The sequence below is a fragment of the Branchiostoma floridae genome, unplaced genomic scaffold, assembly GCF_000003815.2.
Source record: "Branchiostoma floridae strain S238N-H82 unplaced genomic scaffold, Bfl_VNyyK Sc7u5tJ_1439, whole genome shotgun sequence".
NCBI lineage: Eukaryota > Metazoa > Chordata > Leptocardii > Amphioxiformes > Branchiostomatidae > Branchiostoma > Branchiostoma floridae.
The window spans coordinates 304,989-331,936 of NW_023365716.1; the positions used below are offsets into that span (position 1 = coordinate 304,989).

The window sequence follows — 26,948 nt, forward strand, 5'->3', positions numbered from 1 at the left end:
TATCCAGCTGAGAGTATGTAATGAGGAAATATTTACAGTTAATTTCTAATCACCACCTAGAATAAGTGGTTTGGGCCTCATACGGTAAATCTCGGTAAACGCATATTTACACGAACCTGGTAAATGTGGGTAAATCAGGCAAACATTACCCGCTATACCATGCGGGTAAATGCCTGGTATATTTGCACCTTTACCGGCGGGTAAATGTCGATAAATCCCTAGTAAATCTAAACCTTACCCAGCTATACATCGCATTTACCAATGGGGTAAATTCGACTTTTCATGCAGTGTATACTCCAGATAATGGTATACTAGTAGTTGAATACAACATTTCAAAGGACATGACTTAGGCCACAGCAAGTAAATTTTATGGATGACATCCTCTGCAGACTGCAAAAATAATGAGGTAGGGCGAAAAAATAACAAGATGGGTAAAAAAAACAAGATGGCAAATTTTCAAAATAGACACCATAAACGTTGTAATAAGAACTGAAGTGACAAAATATGGCATCACAACCAACAAGGCATTCATTCCTGTATTTAAGAAATGCACCAGTGTAGTAAAAGTGACACCAGTGTGGTAGACTGGTACTCACTATCCATGTTGGCAATTACAACCATGACTTCCATATTGGTGCCACTCTTACAACTATCCAGCAAGTTTCACTTCTGCAACTACAGTCAATGCTACCCATCTAGTGTCAATTCTATATACATTTGGTTACAACATAACCCATTTACCCATTTTGATCTATCTGACCATCCCTGAAGAAGAAAGAAAATCTTGTTTTTTTTTTCTGAAATCAGGCGAAAATTAATGAGCGCACGGATGTCATCCATAAAATTTACTTGCTGTGGCCTTACAAAAGAAAAGTAATTATGGATGCGTGCATTCTACTCGTGTATTAAGAACCCATTACCTTCAAACCACCGTATGGGGTCAAAACTGACCCCAGGCGTGTATTAATATGTGCCAATATCGCATTTCTGGTCGAAAACAAATTTCCTCCAAAATGAGTTTGTGTATATGTCTTAAAACTTCTGAAATGTTTTTAACGAGATTGGATTCTTGTTGATTAAGTTATCCTAGAAAGTTAATGCATGGTTTACGTTAACGTTTATTTATTCTGGACACGTATTGAGTGTGATCGCTCCCAGAGGTTATTACCAGAGGTCAGAGCTTGACAAACTTGAACCCCAGCCAAAACCAGCCCGTACCTCGCGCCCGGAAATTACGTCTACTTCCGTTTGAAACAACAACAACGTAACCCTTCAGAGGTCAACGTTCTGGTTGGCTGCCTCCTCCACTACGCTGCCAGCGCGTCGAGTGTACGGTTTGTTTACGGACTCTTTACGTTAGATCTACTGGGAACCATCGTTGGTGGGTAAGTGGTATGTATTCCTAATAACTGTTGGTTACGAAAACGTGCAGAGAAATGGGATACACACCGGATGCGTGTGCTGATACCACTTATAGGGGCCGGAGCGAGGATTTCTTACTTGATTCCTTCATGCAGCCGCCGCCTATTCTCCGAGCAGATGTTGGGTCTGGACTGTTGTGGCCGGGATTCTCATTCTCCAAACAGAGGGAGGGGGTTATTATTGAAGCGGCATGTCGGAATTAGTACGGCTACTAGTACTACCCCCCGACCCAACATCTGCTTGAAGAATCGCCTCCACTATGGTACAGATCTATCTAATAATCTCGGCTGGCATTTATGACTCAGCGTCGGATTTCCAAGAAGCGCAGATGGAGGAATGATTAGATCTTTGGCTTTTTAAATACCTCCTTAAAACTGTGTGTGTGTGCGTGTGCGTGCGCGTGTGTGTGTGTGTGTGTGTGTGTGTGTGTGTGTGTGTGTGTGTGTGTGTGTGCGTGTGCGTGCGCGTGTGTGTGTGTGTGTGTGTGTGTGCATGTGCGTGTCTGTGTGTGTCCCTATTTCCGAATATGTGTACTTGTATTGTTTTTAATGACATCGGTATGTGAATAGGGTTTGGGAAGGCGGCCGGGTCAAGGTCGATTACAGGCCCAGGCGTGTGACCTTGTTTTTGAACTGTGCTATTTCTAGGCACGTGAATACTACACTGTTGGATCGGGGGTGTTTAGGTGGTTCCATCTCACATCAGGTCTAGCTTTATGGTACGTTTGGATACGTTTAATGATGAACATGAGGGAGGGGAGGTTCAGTAACATATGGAAATTAATTCCACGGCAAGTAAGTTGTAAAAATCTGGAAACATCAGCGCACACGATTTAATCTTTTTTTTTTTTCATTTCAAACTTTATTTCAGGCTCTTGGCCCATATCGCATACATAATAGACATAAAAAACATACAATACAACAATACAAATACACTTTATGTACAATAAAAAAGTTTAATTACCCGTGGCTTTTGTAAACAAGATTCACATAGTGTGTCCAGAATTTGCTATGGAAAAGGGCATCTGAGTGGAATAACCGGGAGATAATGTTGTTATTAGATGTGGCGATGTGTTGTACAAATGCATGTGTTAGTTTTCTCCTTCTAGCTTCAAAAGTATCAATCCCATGTGTCACAAACATTTGGCTGGCACTATCACTCGTACGATAGCCTAACACAATTCTAAGAGCATTGTTATAGGCTACGCGTAGCCTGCGAATCGTACCCAAGTTATACTGACACCATAGCTGAGCGCAATATATCGAGGAACAATATGCATAAAAAGGACGCGCTTCACTCCAGGAGAGGCGAATCGGAATTTTCGTATCAAGGAATTTGCTTTGGTATAGAACCCTCTGACATGATAGTGAATTGACTCATCATCAGACAGGTCAGAGGTAATCTGGTTACCCAGATAGTTCACAGATGTAACGTACTGCAATTTCGTGCCATAAAGGGTGACTGGAGGAGGCGGTCCGTGCAATTTGAGTCTACCACATGGAAAATATACACATTGGCTCTTGCTTTTGCTGAACACTATATGGTTTTCAGAACCAAATCGTTCACATAAAGACATTAGCTTTTGCAGACCTTTAACAGATGGGCAGATAATACATAGATCATCAGCTTACAACAGATGATTCACAACGGCATTTCCGATGTAGCAACCAACACCAGAGCAATTCAGCTAAACACTCAGGTCAGAGAATAGAAAAGGGGATAGAAGGCTACCTTGTGGCACTCCGTTAGTGGCAGTAAAGTTGTCGGAAAGGACATTGCCCCAAACGGACTCTAAAGGACAAAACATTGTACCAGGCTACAAGTAAACATTTAAGAAAGCGAGAGCGCATATCTATCTATATATATATATATATATAGATAGATAGATAGATAGATAGATAGATAGATAGATACAAAACCAGAGCTTCTATATTTTTTTGCAATTGACTTGTTATTTCTTTGTTTGTTTTTCTTTGTTTAGAGTTTAGAAGACATGGCTTATAGCAACAGAGCCAACCGCTGACTAAGAAGCGATCTCACCACCCTATTGTTTTGCTAGTGACGTGTAATTTGTTTGTTTGTTTGTTTGTTTGTTTAGAGTGCAGAGGACGTGACGTACAAACCCAAGGCTAAAACACAAGTGATACTTGAGCCGTCCTCGGACTAATTAGTAGTACTGTGCCTACCCTACTGTTTTGCTATTGACTTGTAATTTGTTTGTTTGTTTGGTGTGCAGAAGACATGGCGTACGAACCCAAGGCTGTCCGCGGACTGGGCTGGGCTATGGTGGTGCTGGGGTCCCTCAGCGTCACGCTAGGGGTCGCTGCAGACATCCACTTCTCCGCTAGGGGCGTGGGAGCTGTGGGACACTTCATCAGCGCACCTATCTGGAGCGGGCTGCTGGTTTGTTCCGCTCTTAACCTTTGAACTTTAACCTAACCTTTAACCTAAGACCTCTACCTTTCAACTGTATCCCCAAAACATGCAGAAGTGACAAACACGTAGAGGTGAGATGCTTGGGAGATTCCGGCAATGCTCTGGCCCAGAGGTAGGCTTGGCACCCCCTAACCTTTAACCTTTAACGCTGAACCTTGACCCTTAAACTTTATCCCCCGAGAACATTCAACAGTGAAAACATTGGGACATTTCATAAATGCCCTTGTCTGGAGGAGACGGCTGATAGGTCCCAAGCCTTTACTTAAGTGCCTACCCTACCTATCCTTCAACATATGAACTTTAACTTTGACCTATAGCGGTCACCTTTTTAAGTGCTTACACTACCTATCCTTCAACATTTGAACTTTAACTTTGACCTATAGCGGTCAACTTTTTAAGTGCTTATACTAGTATCCTTCAACATTTGAACTTTAGCTCTGACCTAGGCTATAGCGGTCACCTTTCAAGAATTGAAATAAACTTTATTTTCACCAGTTTACATGGATCTCTGTCGACTGTTGATGTCTTTACAGGTCCTTACGACAGGCATTCTGGGTGTTAACAGCGCAAAGAAACCAACAAGTAAGTGCCTGGTAAGTCACATCATTTCTTGCCTGTGACTGTGTGACAATGTGTTTGTAGGAGTGTGTGCGTGTGCGTGTGTGTGAGAGTATTTGTCTGTGTTTGTAGCTGTGTGTGTATTTGTATGTGTGTGTGTGTGTGTGTGAGAGAGAGAGGGGGGGGGGGGGGGTTAACGCATTTTTTTAAATTTTGCTTTTTTTGCGGTATATTTGAAACACTGAAAAAAAAATACAATATAGTCAGAGACAGTTGGCGTCTTGTTTTCTGACTGATTTTCCCTCCACCCGTCCACAGATCGTAGCTTTCATGGTTGTGGGTATATTCGTTATCCTGGCGTGTGTGTGCTGCATCGCCATAGCGGCAATCGCAATCGTGTGGAACCACTACGTGTACGGCTGCCGTCAGCACGACTGGCGCGCCTACTACATTGCACAACAAGACTATAAGAACAACCCGTCCCAATACGAAGAACCAGACTTGTCGTAAGTAAAAAAACAGTGGCTTGTTATGAGCCCATTCACAGTTTAAATGGCAAATGCGCAGTGTGATGCATTGTGGATTAATGTGTCAAAGGTGAATGCCCTTGTGAGCAGTTCTTGCGTACTATGCCGCCCAGGAGCGTCAAAAGAACAACCCGGTCCAATACGAAGAACCAGAATTGAGGTAAGTAATAACGTGATTTGGATAAAACATCCTCCTACGCAGGGACATCCAACGGCGAAACCGCCTGTCTGGATGTAACCTGTTCTCTCAACCGTCACTCTTAGTTCCTGTGGGCGTCCCCTCCCCTTCCAGAGGCTAAAATTGATCTTTTCACGGTTGAAATTTTACCGCCAGGAATTTCAAGGCCTACGACTGCAGGGCGTCCGCCATCGGTCTTCACGCCACGAACATCGTCCTGGCCGTGATTGAGATCGTGCTCGGGTTCGCGGTGTCCATCATGAGCTGCGTCGGGCTCTGCACCATGCGACGCGGTGCGGGACAGGTGGGTACTGCAGACCATTGCCATTGTTACCTGACGTTCCGCCCTTTTGATAAAAAGGAATATGTTTAAGACACTGCATTAACTGTGGAACCTCAAAGAGAATTGAAAGTGGCTAGTCTATGGTCCTAGAGACTACGGTAGGCACTAAAAGGCACAAAACATCCCACACACTAAATTTTCGGCCTTACTCAGTTTGAATGTCCCACAAGGTTACTCACACGTGGCCGCAGTTACATGTAGGTGCATTGTGTTTTGTATTTCGTGGCTTCAACCACAGAATATGTTTGTGATGTGTACGCTATAATGATTTTTATGATGCACGCGAACGAGGTTTGTATCTGAATCAACATAGCCGACATGACCGTCCTTTGAACAGCGTAACACACGAGCTTCTCTATCTGTATCTGTATAGCAGGTATAACACACGAGCCTCTGTATCTGTACATATATCTGTTTAGCCAGCTTCTCAGACCTTCGGCGCGGCAACAGCTGGTTATATTCCACTGCAGCTGGACCAGCTGTTTGTATTTTTCTATATCTGTTCTGTAGACAGTGATTTACGCTGCAGGGCCGGTACCGGACGGAACGCAGGGAAACACTGTGATCATGCAGGGAAACCCGGGTTTGTACCAAGCGTTGTTATTAGTGTCTTCGTGTATTTTGCTTGTGGCGTTGAAAGTTAAGCAACCTGCAGCAAGAAAGCTCCAGTATGGGAAAATTGGCGACTTGTGTATGAAGTAGACTCGAACCTAAAGAGGAGAATCTACATTCTGATTGTCATACTTTTACCTGTTCCCTATAGATAAAATAGCGTCGATTTTAGACTCGTTATAGTAAACTGTTTAGCAAATGTGTCATACATCGTATCCGTTTCCATTACTGTAAAACAGAGTTTGATTCGATTTTGTATCGGCATATAAAATTTCTCTAAATCCAGATAATCTAATACCAATCAATCTTCATCGAGATAATCCAACTGTCGTTAATTCAAACAACTAAAAGTTGATCGTTTTCCTCCCTTCCAACTCCAGGTGTCCAGGGTAGTCAACCGCAGGTGTTCGTGGCCCAGAATCCGGCCCAGGTGCCACCTGCCTACCAGGTGGATTCAGCTGCAGCGCCAGGTGTGCAGGAAGAGAAGAAGGGCCCGATACCTGCTGATTCCGTGTGAAAAAGAGAACAACACAAAATGGCGTCCACCTGGTCTACATGACGTCATAAAGTACCAGGATGTAGAAAGATGGCGGCGCCCTGGCTAATTGGATAAGGGTTTCTATATTGATTTAAACGCGTCAAGACGTCGTTGATACTGCGAAAAGAACTAATATGATTCGGTGGTCAGAAGAACTGACATTGCTGATAAGGAAGCTTCTTTTTTTAGGCAACTACAACTGTAATCAACTGATATTACCGTCATTAAGATATTACAAAGGGAAATTCAAGGGAGGCCACGCTGCGCAAATTGTACTTGTTGCTTCAAAGAGTATAAATTGGACAAAGACTCAAGAGAACAATGCAAGAATCGGGATGCAGACTTTTGATAATTATAATGTTTATATGTAAAGTTCCTATATCAAACTCATACAAAACCTAATGTAGTGCGTATGATAATTATAAATCACGTATATCTTATGTATCCAGTATAAAATATGTATCCAGCTAAAAGTATGTAACGAGGAAGTATTTACAGTAAATTTCTGACCACCACCTCTAATAAGTGCTTTGGACCTTAACTCAATATACATAGTTGTATAGAGGTATGGTTAAAAACAAGATTCCATATGACATAATTTGCTAACGAAGAAACGTAATTATACGTGCATTCAATGAAAAAAAGCTCATAATGCGCACATTTCCTCTTAACAATAAAGCAGAGTGCGTACGCGAATAAGTAAACTGTTCTATCTGCCGATTGTCTAGTAAAATTGTACATACCTTTTGTATGCGCTATTAACCAAATGTTCCCATAAAATGCATATACACAGGTATATAGAGATACTGGGTTATCTAAGATTCTGTAGTCAGTCTCAGAGTCATGAAAACATGTAAAACGTTTTCACCTTTGAATTACGAGCCAAACAAAGTTGACTCATAGATGAAAAGGCTCAAAAGCCAATAACAAAATGAATGAAAAATGTAGAGTAACAGAACCCCAGCTCTAAATTGCTGTAGCCCCCCTCCGCACACATTAGTCCCTACTCTGGAAGGCGCAGCAGCATGCTTATAATTTATTGATGGTGAAAATTATATTTTTGCTGGCCTAGCCTAGCCTGATGATAAAATAAGATGTTTTCATTGTATACAAACTCCTGAAATCCTGTAAGATAATTGTATCTTGGGTACAACATTCAATATGGCATTAGGAACTCTCACTGATATATAGTTACATGCTTTCTTTATTTTTCATTTGCAAAATGTAACAATACATTACCCTGGCTATCAATGCAGCATTGGTTATGTTTGAGGATTTTTTTTTTATTCATTTCCGTATATGATAATAACGTATGTCTAATTAAGAATTCTTATCTTGTTTCTTCATTTCAGTATAGGCAAATAACGAACGGCTAATAACAAAATTTCTCATCACAAAGGTTCTGTTATTGAATGCCAATCTAACTTGCTGTAGCCCCCTCCTCAGACATTTCTTCCTCCACTATGAGGCTCGCAGCAAACTTATCACATGTTTTCAGGACTGAGTGGAACTTGACACATGTCCTTTCACCTTTGGCCTCCAGAATGTCCAGCAGCTCGCGCGCTGCATCCTGGGGAGTCTTGGCAGCCCGGATGCGGTCGTTCTCGTCCAGGTTGATGACGTCATCAGCGCGGAGGTGGTCCAGGATGGGGTTGATGTGACGTAAGGTCTCCACCAGCTCCGGCCTCTTCTGGGCTACCCGGCCCAGCATGCCTGTCGTGAGGCAAAATACAACTGTCAATCATCCAACCATCTCCAACATTTTTTACATATTTGGAGACTGGCAAGAAACTTAAAAGACCATGAACGCGTTCTTAAACTCCTGAATGACATAACACAATGTGTCTGTAGTTATTTTATGAATGCACAAGGTATCCCGTTAAAACTGCTTAACGGGCTTCATTATGCATTCATAAAATAACTATAGTATCAATTAGACAAAACTATGCGGACAGGATTAATAGAAGTAGTGCTTCATTAGCGCTTTCTTCATTAAAATGTTAGATTACCGGAAAGTAGAGAAAATGAGGTTTTATGCCCGTCTCAGCTAGCTGCCGATACAGACCTTGCTTTTTCCCACTCCATTTTGGTCGGACCGGCAACTCACGATTTGCGAACTTACCTTTCAGGCTGCCGAGATGCAGCAATAGATCCTTGACCTTCTCCGGAACTTTCCTCTGAGGATGGACGAGGTTCCCACCCTTTGCTGCCGCCGCCTCCACCTCTTCCCTGCTGTAGGCGTGAGGCTGCGGTCTGTGTTCCCGGAGGTCCAGGGCGCTGAGCACCATGTCCCGTGACCTGGCTCCGGGGCTGGTCTCGTGCAGCAGGCGGTACGTCATGTCCTTCAGGAGGTCCATGATGGAGTTGCAGTCCTCCCTGTTGCCATCGTTGCTCCTGACGACGATGTTGAGCTGCCTCTTATCCGTTGTGATCTGCAGCAGCGCTTCGGCCTTCCCGTCGGTACATTTGGCGCTGTTCTTCCACAGGCGAGGCCGGCTGAGCTTTTTCGGGTGCGCCTGCATCAGCAGCGTCTGCAGCCGCGGGAACAGGTCGCACGAGAAGCTGTCGATCTCCGTGCGGCCTCGGATCTGCAGACCGAAGTAGACAGCCTTGCTGGACACAGGAGACCACGCCGCCTCTTCAATCTCCTGCTGCAGCAGGCTAGGGAGGATGAAGGTGCGACCGCCGTACGTGTGGCAGAGCTGGAATTCCTGCAGGAGTTTGATCAGGAGAGGGATGTCGGCAACGGCACTGAAGACACGGGTGAGCTCCTCAAGGGTGACGTGGTCCTCGGCAGTTCGCGCGATCTTGACGATAGGGAAGTTGTCCGGAGCAAGCAGGTGTCCGAAAATGGATGTGAACAACCACTGGGGGTCCAGTACTACTGACGAGTCGGCTTCGCGGTGAAGGTAGATGATCTAAATATGATTACAGAGCAAACGAAGAGGTAAATTCATTCCCTTAGGCTAAGTTAATTTTCTGATGTAATGACCGGGTTTAAAAAAAGGAAAGAGTGTTATGATGTTGACTGTAATCTATACCAGAAAGCCGTAAATTATGAAGTCAGCAAGAGAGGTCATAATTTAACTGAAAAGAAGAAGTAAGTTAAAAATAACAATTCCTTCGAGCTCAGGTTTAAGACAAAGACACATTTACCTCTCCCTCATCATGTAGGTACGATGAAGCCAGCTGTACGATACGTTCCTGAAGGTTCTCAGACGATGCCTGCCTGACAGTTTTCAGGTAGTCCTGCCATCCCATCACTGGGAACGTCTTTCTCTCTTCTCTCCAACCTTCAATGGTCTCGGATAACTGAACGCAGACTTTAGGAACACGTGGTCTTTGCTGTGAACATTTTAAATGTAGTCATACAAAGTGCGATATCGGAAGTGTCCAGGCAGCAATAGCGACGGCTGGTGTCACGGGAAGCCCCTTCCTTACTTACTTGAATTTTTGGCTTCTTTTTGCTACCATTTTTTCATACATGAAATTTTTTTAGCCTTTTTTTATGAATCTAAAATAATCTAGTACTCAGGAATAAGTTTTATCTTAACGCCAAAGTCAGAGTATAAATACCAAGAATAAAGAAATCTTTATGTTCAGTACCTTCAGTATGTCGTCTCTGTATGCTGCCAGCACTTCTCGCAGCCGCTGTATCTCAGCAGACCCCGCCTCGAGGCAGTTGATGAGGAACACCTCCGATGACACAATCAGTGACTCCTGGAACAGTTTCCTGTAGTGCTCCACTAGAGCTGTGGCTTGGCGCCGACCTACAGGTACAAACGGTATTGATATTGTACGAATAGCATCCAGAGAGTTGAAGACTACAGAATGGTCATTAGGCCAGGCAAGCAAGAGATTCGAGCTTTGTAGAATATATCGACATAGGCCAACTCTGAATTAATTGAACCTACAACTATCAACCGACCTGCTTCGTGGCCCTGTAGCTTGTCCGCATGACTGGCGATCAGGACAATCCGGGGTTTGTTGGTGGGATCTGTGTTACTGCAGTGGATGAAACTCAACCAGCCGTGGATCTGCGTAAAAAGAACATTTTCCTATTTTGGATGTGCTTCATTATCATAACGAATGGTGATGTGTATCAGTTTACTTGAGGATTTGAAGCAAAACATTGAGCTGGAGACTTTCACCGACATTGTGAAACTTTTTCAAGGGTTGCCCTACCTGCCGTTTTTGTTCCTCCTCCCCATCTATGATTTTGTAGACGACCGGGAAGATGGCGTTAGTGGTGCGGAGCAGCATGGCGTGTGTGACGTAGAACTGCGCCTGTCCTGCGAAGTCATGCAGACTGAGTCTCCCGATTCCCCGCACGGTTTTACTGGATACGTGCACCCCCGGGGTGGGGTTAAAGACGTCTTGTCTTCTGAACTTCCTCCTGATTTTCCAGAGAGCACCCACGATAAGGCCTGTCTGGAAATTTATGTAGCAATTTCACAGATTTATGATGACTTCAGAATCTTAAGCGCTGTTGAATTCACTGCACTGTATGGATGTGGAATATATCGATACATTTTTGTCAAAATAGTTTATCATAACTTTCGACCTGTTTAATTTTGTCATTGGTTGAATTTATTGTATGCGGATTTTTACCTTTTTCAGAATCACTCGCAAAGATGTTTTTCCGACCTGCCCGTCTCCACAGAGAAACAGTTTGACTGTTGTCCCCTCCTCAGACCCCACGGAAGAGACCAGCTCGCTGTACTCCACCTGCCTCCGTGTTTCTGTCTGCAAGTTGACGGGTGAGTAAATGGTTAACTTTTTATTATTTGCTACATGATTCGATGTAACGTAATAATTTGACGGACAGATAGAAAAAAAAACTATCTTGAAAATGTTTGCTCAGTTGCGAAATAAAAAATATTATCACGATAAATTGTATTTGTCCGTGTGGTTTTCTATGGCTATATGTGACCATTAGAAGGACATTAACTTGAAAGTTCATCTGTGCTGGTGGAAGTCATTATTGAGCTTGCTAAACTGTAATGTCCAACACAAAAGCTGGTCTCACCTAAATCCTCGACTGAACAGCACCAGTCTTTGTCAAGGAATGAACAAGTTCAACAACCTCAGAAGTTTTCCAACGTATTCATATAGCATCATCGGGTCATTCGGTCTCACTGGACAAAGTTAAAATCTTGGACATAGAGCCAGACTTTTTCGCTAGAGGGATTAAAGCTTTACAACCATCCCTGAACAGAGACCATTCCTGTAACTTATGATCCACTGCTCGAGCTCACTGAGCGACGTGTTCTATCTACATAACGTGACGTCACTACAGCAGTGGATTGTTCAATCCTTGACAAAGACTGAGCTGTGCAGTCAAAAATTTGGGTCAGTCCAATTTTTGTGTCGGATACTACAGTTTAACTAGCTCAATATTAGAAGCAGTGCAAACTTATGAGATCCTGCTTGGGCGCAACAGGAGATGCAATCCTCATCTGCAGTTTACAGTGCGATAGTTATGAAGAGTTGCATAGCTTACCTCCAGCAATAACTGTGTATCTCTGCCCAGTCCTGCAGCAACGTCAACCGGGCGCTTGTTTTTCTACAATGGGAAACATTCAGACGTGTTTAACCAATCTTTACATTGAATCATCTTGTACGAAAACGTGAGAGTAGTCAAGTGAATTTAGACACATTTCTATTCCATATCTTACCCTGATGGGATGACATCTGCGCTACTTGGAATAAGGCGACGCCATGATAGCAACCTTTCTGTGATAGATATTAAGGCAAGCTACTAATGCAAAAAAGAGTTCATTCACTTTATTACCATTTAATACAATACGATATTACCCTGTTAGTCACATTGAGATCAGCTCCGTTCTTGATAAGCAGCTCCACAATCTTGTCATGACCTCTCAAACACGCGTAATGCAGACCTGTGTCTCCATTCTGTAACACAACAGTTAAAGCAATGCTTACATCAAAGGTCTGGTCATAAGCGGATACCTTGTAACATCAGACCTTTTGGACTAGCCACAAATACTTATTTTGATAGTTCATACAGTCACAATGTCATAACCCTGATGGGTATACAATGATTGATTACGAAACCACAATTCAAATAAGTTATACAGTCATAACGTTATATGCTTGGTTGTTAAGAATTGTAATAACTTCCCCTACACGCTTCAAGCAGAATTGTGTCTTCGCTTTGTAACACAACAGCTAACGCATATCAACAAAAAATGTCTGATCATGAGCGGATACCTTGTAATATCACATGGCCAGGTTGTGTGGATCGATCACAAATCACAATGTCTATCGATCGGTTATTCGGTCATAACGCCATAAGCATGGTTAGTGAAGACGGAGGCCGTGTATCAATCAATAATGGATCAATAATGCAGACTTGAGTCAATGAAGGCGAAGGATGCCGTCATTATCATAACATAACAGGAGGGTCTACTTTATTTAAATGCACGTTTAAATCATTTAAAATGAAAGGAAAATATTCTTAAGATTAAGTTTCTATCTTTATCTCAAGACGTGCCAAACCTCAGCTCACTTTATTTCGTCTTCTTGATTTAGCTGTACAAATAACATTAACGCAAATGACCCGTTTTCCCCCGACGTTTGCAGTGACCTAACACCTGCTCAGTGATCTATAACCACCCAGGGAGCGAAGGCGTTTTGACACCGTAACAGCTTCAGGCGGGTCATTAACTTTTGATTGATTTAATTAGTCTGCAGTTTTGTTATAGGCCGATAGTTTACGTTCTTACCCTGTTAGTCACATTGAGAGCAGCTCCGATCTTGATTAGCAGCTCCACAACCTTGTCATGACCTTCTCTACACGCTTCATGCAGACAAGTGTCTCCGTACTGTAACACAACAGTTAAAGCAATGCTTAAATCAAGGTTCTTTTCATAAGCGGATACCTTGTAATATCAGACTTTTTGGACCAACCACAAACCCTCATTTTTATAGTTCATACAGCCAGAATGTCATACCCCTGATAGGTATACAATGATTAATTACAAAACCACAATTTGAATAAGTTATACAGTCATAACGTTATATGCTTGGTTGATAATAATTGTAATGACCTCCCCTATACATGCTTCATGCAGAATTGTGTCTTCGCTTTGTGACACAACAGTTAAAGCGTTGTCAACAAAAAATGTCCGATCATGAGCGGATACCTTGTGATATCACATGATCAGGTCGTGTGGATCGATCACAAACCACAATGTCTATCGGTTATACAGTCATAACGCCATGAGCATGGTTAATGAAGATGGAGGCGGTGTATCTATCAATAATGGGTCAATAATGTAGACTTGAATCAATGAAGGCGAAGGATTCGGTTATTATCATAAAATAATAGGATTCGGCTATCATCATAATATAACAGTAGGGTCTTCTTTATTAAAATGCGCATTTAAATCATTTGCAACGACATGAAAATATTCTTAAGTCTTGCGTTGCCTCAGCTCACTTTTTGTGTCTTCTTGAATTAGCTATATAAACAAACACACCAATAACCCGTTTTTGAAGTTGACGTTTGCAGTGACCTAACACCTGCTCAGTGATCTATAACCACCCAGGGAGGGAAGGCGTTCTGACACCGTAACCACTTCAGGCGGGTCATTATCTTTTAGATAATTTAATGAATCCGCAGTTTTGTTATAGGCCGTTAGTTTACGTTCTTACCGCGCTAGTCACATTGAGATCAGCTCCGTTCTTGATGAGCAGTTCCAAAACCTTGTCATGACCTGTCCAACACGCGTAATGCAGACCTGTCCATCCGTCCTGTAACACAGCAGTAAAAGCAATGCTTATATCAAAAGGTCTGGTCATATCTGGAAACCTTTAATATTAGACTTTTTGGACCTACCACAAACCCTCATTTTATAGTTCATACAGCCGGAATGTGATAACCCTCATGGGTATATTATAATTGATTACGAAACCACAATTGAAATAAGTAATACTGTCATAACGTTATATGCTTGGTTGGTAAGAATTGTAATGACTTCCTCTACATGCTTCATGCAGAATCGTGTCTTCGCTTTGTAACAGAACAGTTAAATAATAATAAAGCATTGTCAACAAGAAATGTCTGATCATGAGCGGATACCTTGTAATATCACATGGTCAGGTTGTGTGGATCGATCACAAACCACAATGTCTGTCGGTTATACAGTCATAACGACATAAGCATGGTTAATGAAGACGGAGGCCGTGTAATAACAATCGGTCAATGATGAAGACTTGAAGCAATGAAGGCGAAGGATTCGGTTATTATCATAACATAACAGGATTCGGTTATTATCATAACATAACAGGAGGTTCAACTTTATTAAAATGCACGTTTTAATCTTTTACAATGAAATGAAAATATTCCTAAAATGAAGTTTCTATCTTAAAGCTTTATCTAATGACGTGCCTTGCCTCAGCTCACTTTTTGTGTCTTCTTGAATTAGCTATATAAAAGATAACGTCAATGACCCGTTTTTGACTTGACGTTTGCAGTGACCTAACACCTGCTCAGTGATCTATAACCACCCAGGGAGCGAAGGCGTTTTGACACCGTAACCGCTTCGGGCGGGTCATTAACCTTTAATCAATTTAATTAATCTGTAGTTTTGTTATAGGCCTTTAGTTTACATTCTTACCGCTTTAGTCACATTGAGGTCAGCTCCGTTCTTGATGAGCAGCTCCACAATCTCGTCATGACCTCCTTCACACGCGTAATGCAGACCTGTCCATCCTCGCTGTAACACAACAGTTAAAGCAATACTTAAATCAAAGGTCTGGTCATAGCAATACTTAAATCAAAGGTCTGGTCATAAGAGGATACCTTGTAATATCAGACTTTTTGGACCAACCACAAACCCTCATTTTTATAGTTCGCACAGCCAGAATGTCATAACCATGATGTGTATACAATGATTGATTAGGAAACCACAATTTAGATAAGTTATACAGTCATAGTGTTATATGCTTGGTTGTTAAGAATTATGATGACTTCCCCTACACGCTTCAAGCAGAATTGTGTAGTCGCTCTGTAACACAACAGTTAAATCATTTCAAACAAGAAAGTTCTGATCATGAGCGGATACCTTGTAATATCACATGGTCAGGTTGTGTTGATCGATCACAAACCACAATGTCTATTGTTTATACAGTCATAACGCCATAAGCATGGTTAATGAAGACGGAGGCCTTGTATCAACCAATAATGGGTCAACAATGCAGACTTGATTCAATGAAGGCGAAGGATTCGTTTATTATCATAACATAACAGGAATGTCTACTTTATCAAAATGCACGTTTGAATCATTTACAATGAAATGAAAACATTCTTAAGATGAAGTTTCTATCTTTACCTAAAGACGTGCTTTGCCATAGCTCCCTTCATGTCCTCTCCTTGAATTAGCTATTTAATAACATTAAAGCAAATGACCCGTTTTTCCACCGGCGTTTGCAGTGACCTTACATCTGCTCAGTGATCTATAACCACCCAGGGAGCGAAGGCGTTTCGACACCGTAACCGTTTCAGGCGGGTCATTAACCTTTAATTAATTTGATTAATCTGTAGTCTTGTTATAGGCCGTTAATTTACGTTCTTACCCGGTTAGTCACATTGATATCAGCTCCATTCTTGATGAGCATCTCCACAACCTTGTCAAAACCTCTCCAACACGCTTTATGCAGACCTGTGTCTCCCTCTCCCTATAACACAACAGTTAAATCAATGCTTAAATCAAAGGTCTGGTCATAAGCAGATACCTTGTAATATCAGACTTTTTGAACCAACCACAGACCCTCATGTTTATAGTTCATACAGCCAGAATGTCATAACCCTGATGGGTATACAATGATTGATCACAAAACCACAATTTCAAGTTATACAGTCATGACATTATATGTATGTGCTTGGTTGTTAAGAATTACAATGACCTCCCCTACACGCTTCATGCAGAATTGTGTCTTCGCTGTGTAACACAACAGTTAAAGCATTGTCAACAAGAAATATCTGATCATGAGCGGATACCTTGTAATATCACATGGTCAGGTTGTGTGGATCGATCACAAACCACAATGTCTATCAGTTATACTGTCATAACATCATAAGCATGGTTAATGAAGACGGAAGCCGTGTATCAATCAATAATGGATCAATAATGCAAACTTGAATCAATGAAGGCGAAGGATTCGGTTATTATCATTAGATGACAGGAGGGTCTACTTTATTAAAATACACGTTAAAATCATTTACAATGAATTGGGAATATTCTTAAGGCGAAATTTCTATCTTCATGTAAAAACTGGCCTCAGCTCACTTTTTGTGTCTTCTTAAATTAGCTATATAAACAATAACGTCAATGACCCGTTTTTTACTTGACGTTTGTAGTGACCTAACAGCCGCTCAGTTACCTATAACCACCCAGGGAGCGAAGGCGTTTTGACACAGTAACCGCTTCAAACGGGTGATTAACTTTTAATTAATTCAATTAATCTGCGGTTTTGTTATAGGCTGTTAGTTTACATTCCTACCACGTTAGTCACATTGATATCAGCACCGTTCTTGATGAGCAGCTCCACAACCTTGTCATAACCTCCTCTACACGCGTAATGCAGACCTGTCCATCCGTCCTGTAACACAACAGTTAAAACAATGCTTGAATCAAAGGTATTGTCATAAGCGGATATCTTGTAATGTCAGACTTTTTGGACCAACCACATACACTCATTTTTATAGTTTATACAGCCAGAATGTCATAACCCTGATGGATATATAATGATTGATTACGAAACCACAATTTAAATAAGTTATACAGTCATAACGTTATAAGCTTGGTTGTTAAGAATTGTAATGACCTACCTACACGCTTCATGCAGAATTGTGTCTTCGCTTTGTAACACAACGGTTAGATCATTGAAAACAAGAAAGTTCTGATCATGAGCGGATACCTTGTAATATCACATGGTCAGGTTGTGTGGATCGATCAACAGCCTCCAGTTTAATTCTGCTGTTCCAGTTTAATTCCTGACAGACCTCCCATATCTCAGCAACTATATACCGAGATGGGCTGATATCACGTAGTATAGGTAAAAATGATGTAAGAAATACGTAGCCGCCATTGATGACCCCCTGGGGATTAGTCCAGTTATGCATAATTATGCATAATTATGCATAATTATGCATAACCCTTCTTAGAGTTATGCATAATTATGCATAATTATGCATAAGGTTTCTTGGGGTTATGCATAATTATGCATTATTCTTCTCAGGTTTATGCATAATTATGCATAATAGTTTTTATTGCATGATAGTAGTAAAGTGTACAGCGTTTCCAATGGTGATTATGCTTCACTATGTTAACCATGATTCATTTACCGGTAGCTTTGCTGTCGTCATGTATGGTCTAGTGTAGAGGTACCGTAGGTTCTGGAGGACCTTTGTTATAATCTACAAGCAGGTCTTGCGCTGGCATTGATAGTATCATAAGTTTGGGAAAGAGTTTAGCAGTTATCTACAAGTTATTTCTAAAACAAATCTTTATCAATTAATCAGTAACTGTTAAGCTATGTCAAACTATCAAGTTTTCATTTAACAGGCAACACTCTAAATATGGAAAACACCCTAAACCCAGAAACATGATTATTAATGGTATAGTTTAAGAAGGATGTTTTTTGTTTCAGAATACAACATATACTACATGATGACAATTACATCTATATTTAGGTAACATCGCAGGCCCCGTGGGACTAAATCAGTTCTTCAGATTTCTGCATTTGACTGTAGAATTACGAACAGAAGTCTGACTACCGAAGTCTGCAATAAACCACATGCAGAATTCTGCAAACCTCATGCAGAATTCTACAGCCAGGCAGAATTGTGCAACACATATGTAGAAATCTGCAACTTACATGCAGAATTCTCCATCAAAGTACAAAATATGAAATAATATGCTATGCTACAGTTAATTGTCATGGTATTAGAGAGTAGACCTACACTCACTCACTCAGGTCATTAGGTTGGTAAGTCACTGAAAGAGGCTTGTTTTCTTCACAACCTTAATACTTTATTTACACGAACATTTCTGTGACCGTCTGTGACAATCAGGGTAATTCTGACTGGTTCACTTGTACTACAGCACTAGGTGTCACTACTTACAGTTACAGATGCAGTCACAAACGTATTTACATACATTGTATCTACAGTAACTGCTTTATGCACATTTTTACAATGCAGTCGAGTGTAACACATACTAGTACACAACAGCTGTCAATTAACTGTAATAGCTGTGTACCAGTTCACATCTAGTTCTTAAGAATGCAGCCATACCCGATAACTGCAGAGAGCAGTACCATGTAACTTACTAATTGTAAGGCCTACGTCACATTTCCTACCCGGGGCCCGGCCGGGCTGTTTGCGGAAAAGAAAAATTTAAGTTTATGCCAACTTTTCTCTCCGTTGCTTGGGGATCGTTTTAACTGACTGTGCAGAATTTTTTTTAAAGTGTGTTGTAGCGATGGGGCAGGGGTAACTTTGTAACCAAATTATATAATTACTCAGAGCAAGAACATGGGGGATCCACTCCAAGGCTTACAATGCTATATAGGGCTTATTCAATCACGTGATCCTCCCCCTAGCAACTAATCGGACGCCATAGCAATGAGCGAAGTCGGCCATTTTGGTGTACCACAGTCCGCCCGCCTGCAGTGGGGCCCTATGCAACTCTCCGTAAAAATTGTAAATATTTCCCAAGCATTGTGATGTACAATTTCCCTTCAAAACATTTAGTTTCATAATCACTGAGTGCTTTCTTCTGCCGTGGGATGTTGGTTCTGCACTGGTAAAGCGCACACAAATTGGGTAACAGTAAGATTTGTTTCGCGATTTTCTCGTCAAAACCGCGCGGTAATGAACATACAAAGGGAAATTCCAAAACACTACTGTGATCAGTCGGAAGCAAAACTAGATTTCTGCAATACGTAGAGCGGATCTAACCAGTTGGACTGTACATGTGATAATCAATGTTCACGTGTGTAGTAGACATTTTGTATCTGGACATTCAAGCAAACGATAGGCTAGTTTCAATGTCCACGGGTACCCATTTCCGGTGATACTGACCTACAATCCACTCTAGAAGCAGGAACCTAAAAGAAAGACAGACAAACACTGAAACAGCAGAGTCCATAAACAACAGGAAGAGCATGTCCCCTAGTTCTTTGATGAATTTCCATGAAACAAAAACAAGAGTAGTCTAGTACAAGATGCAGCATTGCTTACTGTGTGTAAACAAAAACTGTGGCACTCAAAATGGTCCCGTCTTGACACAGGACTGGTCCTCACGGTGATAGTCCAACTTTAGAATGTCAGGGCGAACTTTCCAGATGACAACGCACTTTCTATCAACTAAAATCTCATCCTACACTCTGTATTTGTCCAGGTACTAAGTTGTCACAAGGACTTTTCAACAAGTTGTTGTAAGTCCTGTACGCTTTGAACTGAGTGTGCAGAAAGTCATTCACAGAACCAAATACTCCAAACTAAGACAAGATGAATGGACTCCGCTGTCACTGTTGCCATACTCGTAAAGTGACTCACTGGATTTCTGCAAAATGTCCCTCAATGATGAAATATGGATAATTTCCAACCAATTTGTGTAGCGAAAATATGAAGTGAGGTTGGAGGCTCTTTGTATAGTCAAACAGCGGGCAAACAACTTCACTTTTCTCAGATTTAGAGACCTTCAGATACCAAGGAACTCTGCTGTAGTGATGGTACACCAAAATGGCCGCGCTCAGAGGGAAGGGGTGATGACGTCACGTGAATAAGCCCTATAGCTAGATGAAAAAATGTATCATCTTAATTATGATGTGCATTGTACATGTATAAATCTAAAGCAGGGGAGTGTCACATGCCTAAAGCCAGTACTCAAAATCCTTTTTTCAGCCTTGTTGCCTAGGCTACAACCTGAGTCAAAAGCCAGGTTGCGCCATCAACATTTCAGGTTGCCCCACTTCTAAGTTTTTATTTTCCTCAAATCAGCTACTTAATATATCCGTTATTTTTTCTTCCAGTTACATGTACCTTCTTAATTTTTTATCTTATAAAGAAATAAAACAAAGGCTTATGCACAAAGGTTGGGTAAAACTGCAAAATTTCAGGCTGCGCACTGTGCTACCTCTGTCACAGAATCAGGCTGCGCCAAGCAAAGAAAGTGGTTGCATTTGCAAGTGTGCAAGTTACCGACCACTGCTAAAGCAGAGGTGTCTGCAGAATCTGACATTACAGTGTGTCCTGATACTTTATAGCATAAAAGTAATTTAAACTTATCTGGAGGAAATTTAACACACTTACAAAAGTGCCAACTTATACTTTTCTATTCGCTTCTAGCAATAAAGTGCTGTTTTTTTATGCAGTTGGGAGATAGATTTGGTTGTACACATCCCTTTTTTCTTATTGCCTTTATACTTGTTAAGTTATATGTGTACACTCCACCCAGAAGGAGCAATGTCATGTCTGTGAATGGGGTGCAAAGATATACTTCCAGAGTAACCAATGAACTTTGTTTGATATTGCTACAGACTATTGGGGTTGCAGGTAATGCTCTGAGTTTAGTAGTTGGAGTGGATCCCCCATGTTCTTGCTCTGTGCAATCAAAGTTACTCGGTTACAAAATTGGAACATGTAGTTGGTAGGACATGTCTAAATAAGGTTTCTGAACTGTAGAAACACCAAGTCTGGCCTGAGATCTGGAGAGGGCAATAGTACCACCCAGTAGTCAAACCTCCTTGGCTTGAGGATTGATTAGTCATGGCTCCACCCACCTGGTTACTGGTCCTCACTGGGGTTACCCACTTAGGGCTTGTCACAACAAGGTTCAGCCAATACCAGACCCTCCTATTTACAATTGTTGTTGGAAAATAAAGAAAGTAATGATGGTGCCTATGATATTGCTCATATAAAGTCATTGAAAACTGATAGTTTGGTAGGGCAACACATAAGATGGATAAAATATTATTATGTACATGTAACTAGGAAGTCAAGAACAGTCTTTGTCTTCCTACTTAGTTATTTAATCCATCTTATGTGTCTTAATCTAACTGTTGGTGCCTAGAAAAATCATTTTGGAGTTGACTAATTAGAGAGGATCAGAATCAGGCATTCTGTCCACAATTGTGTGCTACACCAGCAGCCCAGAAACCACTAGGGAACTATGGGTTCCAGCCTGTGCCAGAGGGTAAGGGGTCAACGGAGTATCACCTTTCCTTCTGTGCCTATTGGAAACATCAATGAGACTTAAAGACTACAGAGTCCTATTTTGCACAATTAGTTGAATCTTCCTTTTCTTTTTCAAATGTTTAATTTAGACACCTTACCAAGTCAATAAATACTACATGATTGTGATAATTACCTAGAGATTTGATAATGAGTAGTGTAGAGTAGAGTAGAGTTTTTCTGTCACTGGTAGGAACTTCTCATTAACCTTAGAACACATGGACTCAAAAGGGTGGTGATCTCTTGGTGACACTGTGGTCCTTATCCATTAATCTCCAAGCAGATGTAAGTGGCTCTGTTTTCATTGTTTTAGTTTTTTTTACAAGTAAAGCACGTAAGCAATATCTTTTAAGTATGGTATTTATTCCTGGTTTAACTCTTCCTAAGTAGGAAAAATTAAGAAGTGCAGAATCTTATAGAAAGGAGTATTACATGTTGCAAATTAAAATACTTCTCAAAAGATTGTCAAAATACTGAGTTGAGTCTGATCTTACATCTACTCGAAGATTGGAAGGGGCAGCCTTCCATGAGGGCACCTACCTGGGAACCTTAACTAAGGCAATAGAGACTGATGCCCTTTTCATACAATTTTAGAAAGCTATAATGCCCTCAACCAACTGGCCCTCAACATAGTGCCAGTCAGCATGGGCAGGGAGGGTAGGAGAGATTTGAACAGAAACATATGACTCTGTTGAATTTTGATTATCTATCTCTACATTAAAAAAAAAAAAAAACTCAGATTCTTGTATTTTCCAGACAAAATTTAGACAACTACTAGTAATTGCTTTATGAAAATAGAATCTGAGTTTTTTTTGTTTTTGTTTTTAAATATGATACAGATAGAATGGTATGGCCACTTTCCCTGGCCTTCTCTCCCCTGTAATTTGAGCATTCTCAGGAATGCATCTCTTAAGTTGAAATTTCACGGGTGGCTGCAGCCAAGGTTTCTTGGGGTTTTCAGCTGACCCCAGTGACGTGGCCCTGTTGTTTCTGTAGGAGGACCTCTGAAGGGGACTGATAGGTATGAGATTTGGGGCAAAAACAGACATCAAACATGTATTATAATATCACTTTTCAAGACTGTGATGCCCAGCAGTATGCTGGTGAGACAGAAAAGGCTTTTAAAAAGAGGCTCACTGAGCACTAGAGAGACATGCAAGCAACCCCCACACCATGGCATGACAACACCACCCAGAACAAAATATCACCATCCTCACATGTCAGCCAAGAGCAGATGGTCTCAGTGTGAGTGTAGGGTACCAGATGCAGTACATACAAACAATGTATCAGTCTGATCTACAGATCCCACTCCCCAGTCTGCAACACCTCATGAAAATGACAACACTGGTCTCTGAAGATCTTTAGGTTCAAGTGTCATTTTAGGAACTGGGAAAAACTTTCATAATTAATGGAGAAATGACAGCTTGAAAAAAAATTGGGATTAGGTGCACTTGTGAACCCAACCTAAAATTTTAAACTAAAAAAAAATTGGGATGCACCACATAAATAGTAGAATGCCCGAAAAACCTACTCAGACTTCATTCTGTTCATTTAATTTTTTATACTCGTGCTTAATTTGTTCATAAAAAACATTAGTAAGAAAACTGGAAAGGAATAATTCACAAAATGTTTTTTAGCCAACTTAAGTTATAAAAAAACAAGCAGAAAAGTGTCAATGTAATATCATTGGAAAATTGAAATTATAATACAATTTCTGCATGTTGTCCAAAAATGCTAAGATATATTACTAAAACAATGGTGGAGTTAACTTGCAGCATTGATAACTTCGATAAACCCTAATGGTTCAAATTCTTGATATGGCAGACATTTAATTTTCTTTCTAACAGTTTAGAAGAATATGCTGCATACCAGTATATGTTGATATCTTTTCATTACGTAAACCTACGAAAAAATGGGTGCACAGTTCCAAATTTGGTGCACATGCACCCAGTACGTATTTCCAGCACTGAAGGATAAAAATCACAGTGTCTTCCAGCTCAGCATCTGCTTTCTGGTCTGAAATGGCCAAGTGAAAACCTGGGCAGGGTGCATGGTAGATCAATTATCTATGGTTTGGCTGGCCAAGGGTCACCACAGGGAGTGGTACAAAAACAATCTTGCAGGGTGTATCCCCCTTACCAAATTAGGATATGTACATTGAGATGGTGAAAAGTTGTTATCTGAAGGTTGTTGATTCAATACAATTGAAAAAAGTCATTGGCAACTTTGATTCATGAGTAGCAACTGTACACAAGTACATCATTCATTTGAATGTGTTTTGTAATTAGCCCTGTAAAATATTTCTGTTTCAACAACTTTACTTTTGATTGAAATGATTTTACAAAATTAACACTAAACAGGAATCGATAATAAGGACAGGGTTTCTGAAGGTAACAAACTTAAGAATGTTTCAATATCTAGCTTTAGTGAGACTTACATGTCTGCCCCTTCCCAGTGGTTTTCCCTTTGGGGAAAGCTTCCAGGTAGCTGTATCATTCTGATGCATACCAATACCTATAGTATTCAATATGTCCATTATGAAGCTCTGTTTTGAATCGATTAAGTCATAGTGCCTTCTCCACATGTAGATTAATGAACAGTCTACTTTCAAATTTATATTTTAATGGCAAATTGCTTAATACTAGTACTTCTGTGAGCCCCCTTTAAAATGTTGATGGTGTAATGTTAAAAGTACAGAATAAAGTGTTTTCCTTTAAGCCCCCTTCACACGATAGCAAGAATCAGCCGGAATGCCGTAGGAATGAAAATTCTTTGCTATTCCTGACATATTCCTGGCAATTTGTAGTGTGATCCAGACATCCTTACTGCATTCCAGCTATTTGTGCCCGTTCTTTTGGCTGGCCCGAAAGTTTTTGACATATTAAAAACTGTGAAGGTGCATTCGAAGTGGAGAAATATCAAATGGCATTCAAAGTGGTTTCTAAGTGTATTCTAACTATTCTAACTGCAGTATGACCGCATTATGTGGCATTCCAACATTATTCGAAACATTCTTATCTCATTCGATGGAGAACTGAAATTGCAAGCCATTTTGAATCCTGTCCGAATGTGGCCGAATGTGGTTTCTTGCAATAGTTGTTTGGATCTTCAATGGTTCACTATATTGTTATAATTGGGTACATTGGACTAACAAGAAGACACTGCATTTGAAACTTTGTGTATTATAGTAAACTATACACCCCCAGTGAATCTGAAACATGTCCTAGTTTTCTCAAAGGGAAGTGTGGAATGGATCACTGATTTTTTTTAAACGAGTTTGCTCAGGCCATTGACCACTTGTAGGCACCAAACTACATGTACGTTCACTGTAGCAGCATCTCTTCTCCCAAAGTCAGAAACATAGAGCTTTAGCGAGTTCGGCTCACTGACTCAATAGGCGAAGCAGGGGCTACGAGGCTACTCCGGGAATACCAGGTACCGTAGTACCCATCTAGACAGAATAGTTTGATCCACTCACACTGGGAAGGTCCCCTACTCTTTTTGATAAGTGTGGGGGGTTGGTTCAGGCTCTTACTTGCCTGGGATATGGCTCTCCCCAAAGAAGGGACCTCCAGTTAACGTCCTATCCAAGGGACAGTTCTAGCCAAAGCTAGGTACTCATCTTTCACCTGAGTGAGGTGAGGAAAGTTGTGTTAAGTGTCTTTCCCAAGGGCACAAGATAAATGACATGGCAGGTTTCGAACCCAGGACCTCTTTGCCTGAGCCCAAAGCGCTGCCGATTACACATGTGATCCTACAGTACAATGCTTCTTCATCTGCAATTTATCAACTATTTTAATGAAAGATTGTAAATGGCATGTGGAACATCCTTTCATACAAGAACAACTCTTTGCTGGCACACTGTGAATTTGCAATTTTATGGAAAGTTCTTGGAATGCAGGAAGCTTAATAGGGACACATCCTGTCACATTCAACTAAATGTGACTCAATCTATAGCTGATGGGCTCAATGTGTAGTGCTACATGTAGCCTTGGGCAAACTTGTCATTGACCAGGTTATATGTATATGTGTCAATGAAGTGCATTTGAAACAAGCTCATCTGTCATGGACATGCTCAGTGTCAGAAACTAATCCTTTAAGTAAACAGAGGTTGTCCTAGAACAGCTGCTATGATGATACCAGCTTCTGGTGTTACCCAAAGCCCAAAGTGGGTGTTCCAGGGTTTTCTCTTTTCCACATTATCAAGTCACAAAAAGGCTTTGTTTATCTGCTTGGTACGATAAAACTTCACTCTGAAAACTGAGAGGTGATCCTACTGGTAAATTTTACCCGAACAAAATTAAGCACAACAAGACTATTATTTCTTCATATCAAATGCTTGATTTACAAGGTAAATCTCATGTATATTACCTTAGGCCCTCTGCCCTCAGACATGCTGCCTATTTAGCTACATAATATGAGCAGGATTCTTTCTCCCACACGCCCCAAAAGTATGATCAATGCACCATCTCTTGACAGAAGTGGCATTCCCCCAAGACCCCCTACAGGAGGGCCTGCATTCAATAGACATACATTGTATGACCATGTGTTTTTACTCAGCAGCTACACATAGGCTGTTTTATTGTTGTATGGCACATGCAAAAGTAGACAAGTAGACACATTTAAGTAGAAATAATTTGAAGAAAAAAAGGCACTGCACAGGTTCTTGAGTCTTAAAGATTGACCATGCATGGACCTGTGATTACATGGCAATTTCATGGCATTCTCACTGGGAATGTGGGCCTTCTGCCTGAATGTGTTCTAGTTTCCTCACAGCAAGGGGGCTCATGGGATTACTTTGAGACAAACTAATTTGCCATGGCTACTTACAAAATGATCTTAGGTAAACAAGAGGCCTTGTGAAGTAGCTACTGGTGTAGAGGTCTGCTGGTATTACAAGCATTAGTAAGACAGTGCTTGAGCCAATGATGGAATACAATTGCTGAAATACAAGTGAGATCACGTGGCGCAGCGGCAGCATGTTAGGCTCAAGACCGAGACGTCGTGAGTGCGAACCTTAACTTGCCATGTCACCAACCTTGTGCCATTGGGAAAGGCACTTTAAA

General features: G+C 41.1%; 5 protein-coding genes across 5 annotated transcripts in view; 2 read left to right on the forward strand and 3 right to left on the reverse strand.

Annotated features, from left to right (window-relative positions):
* The window catches only part of LOC118407668 (tropomyosin-1-like), a 1,169,601-nt gene that overhangs the window by 303,896 nt on the left and 838,757 nt on the right, over positions 1-26,948 (forward strand). The window lies entirely within an intron of this gene.
* Positions 1-26,948, reverse strand: part of LOC118407610 (zinc finger protein 25-like) — an 865,280-nt gene that overhangs the window by 272,246 nt on the left and 566,086 nt on the right. The window lies entirely within an intron of this gene.
* The window catches only part of LOC118407627 (zinc finger protein 525-like), a 976,997-nt gene that overhangs the window by 263,313 nt on the left and 686,736 nt on the right, over positions 1-26,948 (reverse strand). The window lies entirely within an intron of this gene.
* On the forward strand, positions 722-6,593 carry LOC118407682. Its single transcript, XM_035808198.1, has 7 exons — positions 722-1,392; positions 3,652-3,825; positions 4,392-4,451; positions 4,735-4,922; positions 5,278-5,425; positions 5,975-6,047; positions 6,457-6,593. Exons 2-7 carry the CDS (start codon positions 3,664-3,666, stop codon positions 6,591-6,593), a joined length of 768 nt encoding a protein of 255 aa, XP_035664091.1. The 5' UTR covers positions 722-1,392; positions 3,652-3,663.
* LOC118407683 (death-associated protein kinase 1-like) lies at positions 6,478-18,009 on the reverse strand. The gene is made up of 15 exons (XM_035808199.1): positions 17,989-18,009; positions 17,145-17,243; positions 16,218-16,319; positions 15,260-15,358; positions 14,295-14,393; positions 13,364-13,462; positions 12,432-12,530; positions 12,118-12,180; positions 11,226-11,360; positions 10,800-11,045; positions 10,543-10,651; positions 10,221-10,384; positions 9,771-9,959; positions 8,737-9,532; positions 6,478-8,327 (listed from the first exon to the last, which is right to left on the reverse strand). The coding sequence occupies exons 1-15, from the start codon at positions 18,007-18,009 to the stop codon at positions 8,035-8,037; spliced, it is 2,613 nt and encodes an 870-aa protein (XP_035664092.1). The 3' UTR covers positions 6,478-8,034.

What these genes read in the sequence shown, in the direction of transcription:
- LOC118407682 (XM_035808198.1), top strand. Translation starts at nt 3,664, where the DNA reads ATGGCGTACGAACCCAAGGCTGTCCGCGGACTGGGCTGGGCTATGGTG. An exon ending in TGCGACGCGGTGCGGGACAG is followed by an intron (nt 5,426 to 5,974) that starts GTGGGTACTGCA and finishes TCTGTTCTGTAG; the next exon opens with ACAGTGATTTACGCTGCAGG. An exon ending in GATCATGCAGGGAAACCCGG is followed by an intron (nt 6,048 to 6,456) that starts GTTTGTACCAAG and finishes TTCCAACTCCAG; the next exon opens with GTGTCCAGGGTAGTCAACCG.
- LOC118407683 (XM_035808199.1), bottom strand. Translation starts at nt 18,009, where the DNA reads ATGACGACAGCAAAGCTACCG. An exon ending in TGACGACAGCAAAGCTACCG is followed by an intron (nt 17,244 to 17,988) that starts GTAAATGAATCA and finishes GTTGTGTTACAG; the next exon opens with GACGGATGGACAGGTCTGCA. An exon ending in TGCGAGTGATTCTGAAAAAG is followed by an intron (nt 11,046 to 11,225) that starts GTAAAAATCCGC and finishes ATAAATTTCCAG; the next exon opens with ACAGGCCTTATCGTGGGTGC.